This window comes from Labeo rohita, chromosome 8 (genome assembly GCF_022985175.1).
Source record: "Labeo rohita strain BAU-BD-2019 chromosome 8, IGBB_LRoh.1.0, whole genome shotgun sequence".
In the NCBI taxonomy this organism is placed as follows: domain Eukaryota; kingdom Metazoa; phylum Chordata; class Actinopteri; order Cypriniformes; family Cyprinidae; genus Labeo; species Labeo rohita.
This window is the reverse complement of record NC_066876.1, coordinates 26,952,015-26,964,094: the sequence shown is the minus strand read 5'-3', so window position 1 is coordinate 26,964,094 and position 12,080 is coordinate 26,952,015. Positions and strand designations below refer to the sequence as shown.

General features: G+C 37.3%; 1 protein-coding gene across 1 annotated transcript in view; it reads left to right on the top strand.

Moving 5' to 3' along the window:
- The window catches only part of acbd6 (acyl-CoA binding domain containing 6), a 46,650-nt gene extending 39,363 nt beyond the window's left edge, over positions 1 to 7,287 (top strand). The window contains exons 7-8 of the mRNA XM_051116758.1: positions 1,638 to 1,668; positions 6,811 to 7,287. Coding sequence (XP_050972715.1) covers positions 1,638 to 1,668; positions 6,811 to 6,965 — 186 coding nt within the window. The 3' untranslated portion in view covers positions 6,966 to 7,287. The remainder of the gene's footprint in view (positions 1 to 1,637; positions 1,669 to 6,810) is intronic.
- The last annotated feature ends 4,793 nt before the right edge of the window (positions 7,288 to 12,080 follow it).

The window sequence follows — 12,080 nt, the reverse complement described above, 5'->3', positions numbered from 1 at the left end:
TATTGTGGGGAAAAATTTTACCGGTATATCGCCAACAATAAGATATCGCCCATCCCCACTGAGCGGACACATTCAAAACACACACAGAAAACGTCTGTCACATGGCATGTGAGTACTAAAGTTCTCTTTCATGTCTAATTGCACTTAAATTATCAAATACACACAAGTTTATGTTAAAAAAGCACTTGAGTTACAAAAACAGTTGGTTATGTCTGTGAAGGTAAACAGCTGGGAAAGAAATCGCATCTTTGTTACATCTGTGTGGCAGCAGCCTAATACACAGTAAATAAGTCAATACATTCACTGCTCTTTTGTCTCCTCAGAGGCTGGGACTCTAAATAGTGTTCTGTGCTCATCAGTGCAGCCAACAACAGAACAGTTAGCCTGCTTTGCTCGAACTTTCGCCATGGCGTTAGAACTGGTACACCGTTGTCGCTTGCAAAAACAAAATGATGGCGCCGTGGGTGGAAACATGCAGATTAAGGGGCTGTAATATTATAATAAGATCTCCTTACCGGGAGCGCGTGGGAGTCAAATCTGAGCTGCTTGTCTTTTCACAAGTTTGCAAAGAAAGGCTTAGCAAAATTTACTGGGTTGTTCTTTTTTACGTTTTCTAAGTTCTAAAATACAAGTTTGTAGTGTTTATTGTGTTTGTCAATGACTTATGATGGCTATTTAAACAATATGCATGACCTGTATTGTAAATCCTCTGTACAGGAGTCTTTACAGTGGGCTAATGATATTGTCTATTGAGAATATTGCAGACCAATGTTGTGTCAGAGGGGCAAACGTGCGACATGTCATAAAAACTCTCTCTGTACTTCTCATTGGGTTGTGATGATCTCCACCAACCACCAAGCCAAAACAATAATGCCGTTCGTCATCATTATTAGGGTGAGAAGGCACATTGAAGTGGCAATTAAAATATAATTTAGCCTGACGACACGTGTCATCCGCAGAACTTCCCGACCCCTTGAGTGTTGCATTCCACTGGATTTATATCCACACACACGCAGGATCCTTAATCCTTGCCCTAAATATGGCTTTCTCTGCATTGCACTTCTGATACCACAAGCTGTGGCAATTTGTCACCAGCACACCAGGCAGATTGGGCCTATTGTATAAGCATCTATTGTTGTGTGATGCCCTCACTCCCCACGGCTAATGCATCGGACACGGTCCCTGCAGGGGACGATGAATAGATCATCCTAGACCTTTATACACACGTCCTCATAGCCTTGTTGAGCACGTGGGTCAAAGGTTTGTTCATATTAAACTGGTTTATATATATCCATCTAAACAAAGTCCTCAAGTTCTTCTGATCCTGGTTTCTTGTTCAAAAGTCTGTTTTGGAGGTTAAAGTATCTGATTGTTTATCTGACAGGAAATCAATGTTTAATCTGTTCTCTTAATCCTTTTGAAAGCGAAATCACCTGTTTTAGGCTGCAACATGTGGCGGCAGTTGAACTCAACAGGCAGGGCTTGCACTTGAACATGTTTGTTTGTTTTATGGCTCTTTTTGAAACCGAAGTCATCATGGATAAAGATTAGAAAGTGTCTGAAGAGTTTCACAATAGTTGATTAGTTGTAATGGTCGATATCTTTTGTAACTCAAAATTCTTTCTTTTCTCTCACAGGATGACGAAGGACAGACCGCACTGCACTATGGTAAGAACGGAACTATTCTCTGGCAATCAAAATCTTTATTCTTAATTCTTTATTCTATTCATTTGTTTGAAATAGAAATCTTTTGAAACATTATAAATGTCTTTACTATCAATTTTGCTCAATTTAAAGAATTAGTTCACTTCTTGAATTAAAAATTCTTGATAATTTACTCACCTCCATGTCATCCAAGATGTTCACGTTTTTCTGTCTTTAGTCGAAAATTAAGGTTTTTGAGGAAAACATTCCAGAATTTTTCTCCATGCAGTGGAATTCAATGGTGGCCAACAGGTTGAAGGTCCAAATTGTAGTTTTAATGCAGCTTCAAAGTGCTCTACATGATCCCAGCTGATGAATAAGTATCTTATCCAGTAAAACGAACTGTCATTTTCTAAAAAAAAAAATTAAAATTTATATACTTTTTAACCACAAATGCTCATCTTGCACTAGCTTGACCTCACACATTATGTAATCATACACACATGATGTAGGCGAAGTACCGACTGAGTGTTTATAAAGCGAACATGCAAAGAAAGTCAAACGCACTGTAAAAAACAAAACAAAACAAAAAAAACACAATTTGTTGAGTCAACTTCAAATAATTTGTTACCTGCAGCCTTAATATTTTAAGTTCAGGTCGGCGCTGATAGCCTTGTGTGCAGAGCCGACATGCAGCGCTATTGCGCTCCGGGCGTCCCGTGTTCAAATCCTAACTCGAGGACCTTTCCGATCAAATTTAAAATTCAGTCAACTCAAATCAGTTTTTAGCCGACTTTAAATGTTTTGTACAAAGTGAAAACTTAGATGTTTGAGTTGACTAAATAAATTAAATAAACTAAAAAGTTGGGCTTGTTACCCAGCTGCCTTAACATTTTAAGTTGAATGAACTCAAATATCTAAACTGTCACTTAGTACAACTTAACATTTCAAGCTGACTAAACTTTGAGTTGACTGAACTTAAAATTTTAAGGCAGCCGGGTAACAAATTATTTTAAGTTGACTTAACAAATTGTTTTTTATAGTGCGCCCTTTACAAAAAAAGGTAAAATAACGATGTTGGACGATTTTGAAGTTGGAGGAGAAAATGAGATGGAGTTTTTAATCCTACCCTACCTTTTTGAAACGAAGTACACAGATGAAGAACTAACCACGTGTGACTTTTCCAACATGATTATGCAATGCGTGAAGATGTGTATATGCATCACAGAGCTAGCGCAAGAGAAGCATTTGTGGTTAAAAAGTACAGAAATTATTTTTTTAGAAAATGGCTGATCGTTTCGCTAGATAAAACCATTATTCCTCGGCTGGGCTCTACAAGATCTTGTAGAAAAATCCTTGTAGGTTTTCCTCAAAAAAGTTCTTATCCACCTGACCTCACAGGTTACAGGAGGAAGGTGTGTGTGTGTGTGTGTGTGTGTGTGTGTGTGTGTGTGTGTGTGTGTGTGTGTGTGTGTGTGTGTGTGTGTGTGCACGTGTGAGAGAGAGAGAGAGAGAGTGTGTACATTTGTCCACAGCCACACATGTGGTAAATGGGACCTGTAATAATCACCAGTTGTCCCTGAGGAAATCAACAGTGTTCCTCTGTCATGTGACACTACACATGGGCGGCCTCTAGGCCCTTGTTTTCTATGTGTGTGTGTGTGTGTGTGTGTGTGTGTTTGCCATCTGTCCTCAGGTTGGTCGTGTGGCAGGGTGGACGTTTGAAGACGAGCACCCCTTGGGGAGGGGGAGCAGAAAAATGATGGGGGGATGGGATATAAAAAAGTGACTAATAAACATAAGCGATGAACTCAGAGAGACGAATAGCACAGAATGAAAATTCATTTCCACCTCTCCCTGTGTGGGGCCACGCGGCTGACACATGATTAATTGAGGGGTTTACTGCACGCTGTAAATTGTTCTTCTTCTCTACGGCTCCCCAGAGGCGCGAGGGGCTTTACGGCCCAAGGACCCGCACGCGTGCCGAAAATAAAATACAGTAACAAAAAAATGGACTAGAAAGAAAAAAAAACCTGAATGTTTTCCTTTTCTGCTTCCTACTTAAAGTGACAGTTAACCCAAAAATTAAAAATATCTGTCATCATTTACTCACCCTTATGTTATCTTAGACCTGTATGAATCGTTCCATACAGTGAAAGTGAATGGGGACTATTCAGTTTCATTATATAAGAAAGAGCAGCTTGAATATTCTGCACTTGTACTTGTTACACACAAGTGACAAGTGTGACCCTGGACCACAAAACCAGTCATAAGGGTCAGTTTTTTTAAAATTAGGATTTATACATCACCTGAAAGCTTAATAAATAAGCTTTCCATTGATGTATGGTTTGTTAGGGTAGGACAATATTTGGCCGAGATACAACTATTTGAAAATCTGAAACCTGAGGATGCAATAAAATCTAAATATTGAGAAAATTGCCTTTAAAATTGTCCAAATGAAGCTCTTACCAATGCATATTACTAATCAGTTTTTATATACTTACGGTAGGAAACTTACAAAATATTTTAATGGAACATGATCTTTACTTAATATCCTAAAGATTTTTGGCATAAAACAAAAATCAATAATTTTGACCCATACAATGTATAGCATATAGTTTTATCCAAAGCTTAGATACAGAGTAAAGCACAAAATTTTTTTTATACCTACTGTATATAACTATATCAATGTTACCATGTTACTGAATTTTAAGAATATTTATTTTCGTATTTTATTTTAAAATTAATGTGAATTATTTTGTTTTCATTTTAATACAAATAAATAAATGTTTGAATTTAACAGTTGCATAGACCTACAGTTCAAAATGTTATTTTTCAAATAAATTTCTATTTTTTATTCCACAAGGATACATTAAATTGAGCAAGAGAGTCAATAATAGATTTTTACATTATTAGAATTGACTTAAATTATAAATGCAGTTACATTCTATTCATCCTGACAAAAAAAACAAAAATATTAAGCAGCATGTGTTTAACAATAATAAGAAATGTTTCTTGAGCAGAATATTAGAATGATTTTTGAAGACTCTAAAGAAGTAATGAACACTCTGAAGTAATGAAGCTTTACATCACAGGAATAAATTACATTTTAAAATATTTTAAGATAGAAAATATAGTTAAATTATGATAGTATTGTACTGTATTTTGATTACACAAGTGCAGCATTGTTGAGCATAAGAGACTTCTTTCAAAAACATTTAAAACTGCACCAACCCCAAACATTTAAACGTTAATGTGTGCGCTGAAGCGAGACTTGATCCATGTATAGAGACCAGATATCATAGAGACTTGACCCTCTTAAAGGGATAGTTCAGTCAAAAATGAAAAGTCTGTCTTTAATTTCTCACCTTCATGTCGTTCCAAACCCATAAGACCTTTGTTCATCTTCAGAACGAAAATTAAGAGATTTTTGATGAAATCCGAGAGCTTTCTGACCCTGCAGACAGCAATGCAACTGAAATGTTCCCAGTCCCAGAAACATAGTAAGGACATCGGTAAAATAGTGGTTGTGACATCAGTGGTTCAACCGTAATGTTATGAAGCTACAGGAATACTTTTTGCATGCAAAAACAAAAATAAGAACTTTATTTAACAATTCAGTTGCATTGCTCCCGGATTTCATCAGAAATATCTTCATTTGTGTTTCGAAGATGAACAAAGGTTTTACCGGTTTGGAACGACATGAGGGTGAGTAATTAATGACAGAATTTTCATTTCTGGGTGAACTATCACTTTAAGGTAGGCATCCACAATCTACTGTACAGTACCAACCACATGACAACATGCTCAGAACACTCTTGTACTTGCCTACTCTTTCTCTCTCTCCTTCTCTCTTATTCTTTCTCTTTTTCTCCTGGTCGGAGGTCTGAGGTTAAAAGCCACTCTTGTCACTCAGGGTTTTCCTGCTGACATCAGCCACTCACTTAGGAGAAAGAATAAGGAGAGCATTTCTCCCCGTTTTTAAAAAGAAGGCAGTAGTTGTCAGAGACGTGAAAAAGCACTCAAGCTCAGAGGAATGTACCTGCATCAGCGTGGCAGGCAACACTAACAGGGTTACAGGAGTACCGCCCCTCCTGGCCCTGCAACGTCCTAATGGGGCACAAACTGCCAATGGGGCACAAATGCTAGAGTGCTGCTCAACTACAGATGCAGCTTGCACATTCAGTCTTCATACGTACTGTAACAATTAGTTTAAGTGTACAAGAGAGAAAACAGGATTTGATGAAAGAGATAGTTCACCCAAAAATGAAAATTACCCCATGATTTACTCCATCCTAGGTGTATACGACTTTCTTCTTTCAGACGAATGCAATCAGAGTTGTATTATAAAATGTCTTGGCTCTTCCAAGCTTTATAATATGGCAGTGAATGGGTGTTGAGATTTTGAAGTCCAATAAAGTGCATCGATCCATCATAAAAGGTACTCCACACATCTCCAGATGGTTAATAAAGGCCTTCTGAATTGAACTAATGCATTTGTGTAAGAAAAATAACCATATTTAAAACCTTCTAAACTATAATGTCTAGCTTCTGCTAACTGTCATATGCATATTCACGAGATGTAGGGGAATGCAGAAGTGACCAATATAAACTTCAGTATGAGCTAAGATGAGACTGGTTTTCCTTTCCTGTAAACAAAACATATTCTCACGGGTGCTTATGTTACTCCTACGTCATCCACTTGTGAACGTGCGTACAACAATTAGTGAAAACAAGAGATTATGCTTTATAAAGTTGTGTGGAGTACTTTTTATGATGGGTGAATGCATTTTATTGGACTTCAAAATCTCAACACCCATTCGCTGCCCTAAAGCTTAAAAAAAAAAAAACGGGACATTTTCTTTAAATATAACTGATTGTATTTGTCTGAAAGAAGAAAGTCACTTTCTCCTAGGAAGACTTGAGGGCGAGTAAACCATGGGGTTCTTTAATTTTGGGGAAAATAATGTAATTAAATTATTGTAATTTTTTAGAATAAAGGAATATAATTTGACAAAAAAAGTTGACTTATTATGAAAATAAAGTCTCATTTGCTGCTAAAGTGCTGTTCTAGCAGTGTGTCTGACTCCATTGCTCAAAATACAACAAAATGCAAATATAACCAACAGTATTAACACTTCTTTCTTGTGTTCTCTCTCTTTCTAGCCTCAGCTTGTGAGTTTGCAGAAATCGTTGAGTTGCTCCTGAAGGCCGGAGCTGACCCGTCAATCAAAGATCAAGAGGGCTCCCTTCCAGAGGAGGTGACAGAGTCTAGCGCCATCTCCTCTCTCCTGCGCCAGTACACTGCTCCTAAAGGCTAAATCTCACTCTGTGAAATCTCACTCCACAAGATCAAACCCAAACCACATGATCTCCATCCAGCTAAAAGTTCATACAAACAGTGCTCCTCATTCAAATGGTACATGCCTGCTGTCAAACTGACACTAGTTCCAGAACTGAACTCAGTTCAGCATTCTAGAACTATTAGCATTGATTCCACTTGGCTGTGAAGCACAGAAGTTATACTTTCAAACAGTTAAGTTCAGACAACCTGTCCTCCCCCGTCCTAGAATGGTACATTCCAATGAATGTGTTACTGTTGTTACTATTAAAGACATGGAATCTTAAAATGGTGTCTCCTTTTTACTTGTGGTCTTCTGCCATTATATAGCATGACCATATTCCAGCAAACATTTCTTTAGGAAGTCAGTACAGAATGGTTTTAGTTTGCATTAAATTCAGTGTTTTTTAACTGCAATGCACAGCAAGTTTGACAATAAAATGTGAAATATATAAAATAGAGCTTCAGGATCATGGTAGATATAAAGCAATGTGCCAAATATTACTGTATATAAATCACGTGAGCCATCCTAGGTGTAATATGACTGTCTTCTTTCAGACAAACACAATCAGAGTTATTTAAAAAAAAAAAAAAAAGGTCTCATTCTTCCAAGCTTATAATGGCAGTAAATGGGTGTTACTATTCAGTAGTCCAATAGAAGTATATTACCGGCAGAGCTAGATTACTTACAAATTGTAATCCGTTACTGATTTCAAATTACATAACAAAAACGTAATCCATTACATTACACATTTTAGGTAATGTAATCAGACTACTTTTTGATTACTTTTGACCTATCTTGATTATCACATTAATTTAAATAGGATAATATTGTACTATATTGATATGAAAATACAAAAAGTTGAAAAAGAGGAATTAGTGACAATCAATAAATTATTAATAATTTATTGCTATTGTGTAAATAATATGTAACCATGTAATCAATAAAAAAACTGTAGTCTGATTACAAGTATTTTAAAATGTAATTTAATCTAATTACAAGTACTTTATTTTTGGAAGCTGATTATTTAATTCAGATTACATGTAATCAGTTACTACCCAGCTCTAAATACCGGTATAAGTCAAGAGGAGCATGAGCGTGAGTAAATCGTGGGGTAATTTTTTATTTTTGGATGATCCATCCCTTTAAAACAACTTTTTGATTGTTAGTTTAGGATCCAGACATTAAAAATGCAATAATAGTAAAGAAATCAATGTAGATGAGGATCGTTCATTGTTAATTTAATTTTGCATTGCATCAATTGATCACCAATGGATACTATGCAGTGAATGGGTGCCATCAGAATGAGAGTCCAAACAGCTGATAAAAAAAACATCACATTAAGCCAAAAGTAAGCCATGTGACTCCAGCCACATGAATTTATTACAAACTCAAATCTTTTGCTTCATAAGATGTTAACTGATGGACTGGAATCATGTATATTTGTGGATTATTGCAACATTTCTATCAGCTGTTTAGACTCTCATTCTGACGGCACCCATTCACTGCAAATAATACACCGGTAAGTGGTCTAAATTTCTGTTCCAATGAAGAAAGAAACTCATCTACATCTTGGATAGCCTGAGGGTGAGTACATTTTTATAACTTCGTTACAAAGCTCTAGCTGATACACATTTGTTAAAAAAAACAATGGTATCACTAAGTCTCAGAGTATGACGTATGGAATAAAAAAGGGGATCAAGTGGACGAATGGGAAACATTAGCCTGGTTTGAGTCTGTAGAGCTGCGTCTCTACTAGAGAGCAAGATCCTCTGTCTGTCACTTTAGATATTCCATAGACAGGCAGGAATTATGGTATCGGTTTGTTTGTGAAGGCTGTTTGTCCCTTATTCCGGTAATTTCCATAAATCCGCCGGAGCTGGGGGAGGGTCAGTGCCGCTGACGGCATCCTCCGTGGGCTTGTCTGCACAACAGTGACACTAAGCCCATTACGTTTCCATTATGTGCCTCAATTTCCCCCTGAGCTCTTCACTTTTGACACGGACTCCTCTAAAATCATGTCCCATATTGCTCAGCTTTCTTTACTTAACGTTTATGCATTTTTACAAGTCGCCTCTCTGGATGCTTCCCTAACACCATTAGTGGCAGATGGTGGAGGTTTGTTACTCTCACTCTTTCTCTCTCTCGCTGTCCGTCCCTTTCACTTTCTCTCTTTTTGTCTGTCTCTTTCTCTATTCAGCCGGTTGTCCTGCTTATAAATGGAATGGCATGTAGTGGGCTACTCTTAATGCAACGCTTTACTCCAGCCTTGCTTAGAATTTGCCAGCCAGCATAAAATGCAGAAAAGTATCCCACTAATATCCATCTATCTAAAAAAAATGTTGTAGTAGGCTGCAGTGATAATGTGTCTTTGTAGACCAACCCAAAAGTTAACATCACCCTGGTTCCCTCTACAAAAAAAACAGTAGGATTTTTCCATTGGCTTTTGAATTAATGCAGAAAATAAGCTCTGTGACCAACAAGCAATGAACAACTTTTATGAATTTTGATCCTAGACAACTTCTGTAGTCCAATTTAGTCCAAAATGTAGTCCAAAAACTTGTTTAAAAACCCACTCAGTTTGAGGCGATGAAACCAGAAGTGCTTAAATGCAAACTCGCAGGTTTTGGCTTACAAAAATATGTGATCTCCCCAGCACTCAATATGTAGTTGCGTCTCAAATAGCGCACTACACACTTACGCACTATGTAGGCTACTCAACCATGTAGCGTATGAAACAAGTACACAAATTGGGATGAACCTAGTAAGTGTTCTGATACCCTTTCCACTGATGACGTTGAATATTATAACATTTCAAACGCTCTAAAGTGCATTGACCAATCAGAATCAAGTATTCCAGAGAGCTAAGTAATAAACATGAGTTCCAGTCAATCGAGGCCGAGGTCAATCTGATGCATTGAGTAGGCTATCAACTTGAGCTCGGGCTTCTTTATTACATCAAATCCAAATGAGAACTGCCCACTACACCTCTACAGTAAAACTAACACGTGACCGCTCGTCCTTGCAAAATGACCCTTTCTTTATTTGTATGGCTGTTGAATTAAAATGCCAAACAAGATGCCAGTGAACGCCATCATACTCAAGAGAAAAATACCCCGTCTATGCAGCAGTCCAGATTAAATTTAGGCTGAATAACTATTTGCATGTTAATTTATTCCTTCTCACCCGGGAGGCTGGTGAATCGTTGGCTTCAGGAAGTTCGTAATAAAAGCTCGCAGATCGATGATAATGGCATTTGCGCTTGTGTTTGTCATCTTTGCAAAAGCAACAGTGCAGGAATTTGCTCAGATTTATACGTATACTAGTGCTGTAAGTGGCGTGTAAATTATCCCAACTGTCTTTGTCGCTGTTTATCTTTGTAAGACTGAACTATTAAAGGCCGTACATTAATGGCCGCGGCAGCTCCAATCAATGGCTGAGTGAAATCAGCTTGTTTGTGGCGTGTTTCTCTGCAAAGAGCGCCTGTTTTGCTATCCTTTTTCCTCAAATACAGCTTTCATACTCATGAAATCAATACGCATCCTGTTTTCCAGTTAAGCACATGCTCAAATATAACCTAATTATCAATGCTATAAGTTTATTGTTTTATAAAACGCCTTTTTGAGAGCCATACAAGACGCTAAAGGTTTAATTGCACCTGGAGTCTATATATATATAAATATGTTGCTTTATTTTTGTAAATGGAATGCGCGTTTCCGAACGGATCGAATCCAATCCATCAAAATCACCTGACTAAAAGTGTACATCTTTTGAATGTTTTCAATGTTACTCACAGTTGTGAACGTCAGGCAGCCTGTTTGTCCTCATTTCACAGAGCAGTTTACAATTAGGTAACATTTAGAGGATTAGGGAAGGTTTGACTAAACAGCAATCTGCTACAGTCTATGGAAGCAGAAGGATGAGCGTGTGGAACCGGCGAACAGATGTGCGTCTGATGAAAGTTCCACATGTTTATGTGTGTGGCGGGCTTTGCAGAAATTGTATCCTTTTGTTCCCGCCTAACCAAAATGTTTTTGTAGCTAATACCGCGAACTGAATATTTGTTGACGTGCACAATACCACCAATTTACCAAACAATAAAAAAATCTGTTCTTTTATTGCTTGAAATATGCAAAATATTAAGTACTAAAATACTCCTGTGCTATTTACATTGTGAATACAGTGAAGTAATTCAGCTGGAGCCCCTCATAAACACTTCAAAACCCTGGTTGGTCAATTCCTTTGTATTTTTCTACCAAATGGGAGATTTAATTAAGATGACATCATTGAACATGGTGACATCAGTAGTCTAGTTTAATTATTTTAAACCAGATTGCTCAGAAAGCTAGCGTTTTGAAATTTTTCTTGTTATGCATATAAGTACATATATGAAGAGTTCGGATGCAAAACCCTCTAAATAAATCTGACGTTTTTCTTTAAAATTAGCATTTCCTTCTGGCTACTATGTATAGGTTTCCATGTAAGTACTGGTACTTGTGAATGGGTTGGGGCTGGAATTTAGCGCATTTTAAGTGAAAGTAATTGATGAACATATACTATGTGTGGAGATAGCGTTCACTCATTTTTGAGTATTCACTCATTTTTGACTAAGATGGCTTTTGCATTGGATCTCTTTATATGTATAAACACACACCATGTTATATATTTAAATTCCCACTGAGCAAACGACGTCCAAACGACGTCATTTCAACGTCTTTGTCGGAATATAGACATGATCTGCACGTCGGGTGGACGTCTCATGTTTGTTGGGTTATATAGCCATGTTATTTTAATGTATTACCTTAATTATAAACACACTGGTTTGTGCAAACAGTTTTCCCGTTTACTGCATGTTGTTATTCTTCTCTTATTTCTCAAGTGTCATTTATCGCCATTTTGGCGGCACGGAACCTAAACAATGCCACTGAACCGAACAAAACGCGCATATTTTGCTGATTATTGCTACTAAAAATGGTCAATTTTTGTCATGTTTTGGGCTGTACTAATTGTTCAGACCTTTGGAATACTGTGGACTGCCAAAAGAGAAGAGTGCAGAAGACTGTCTGAGGAACAAAAGGCATTTGTGGTTGGGCA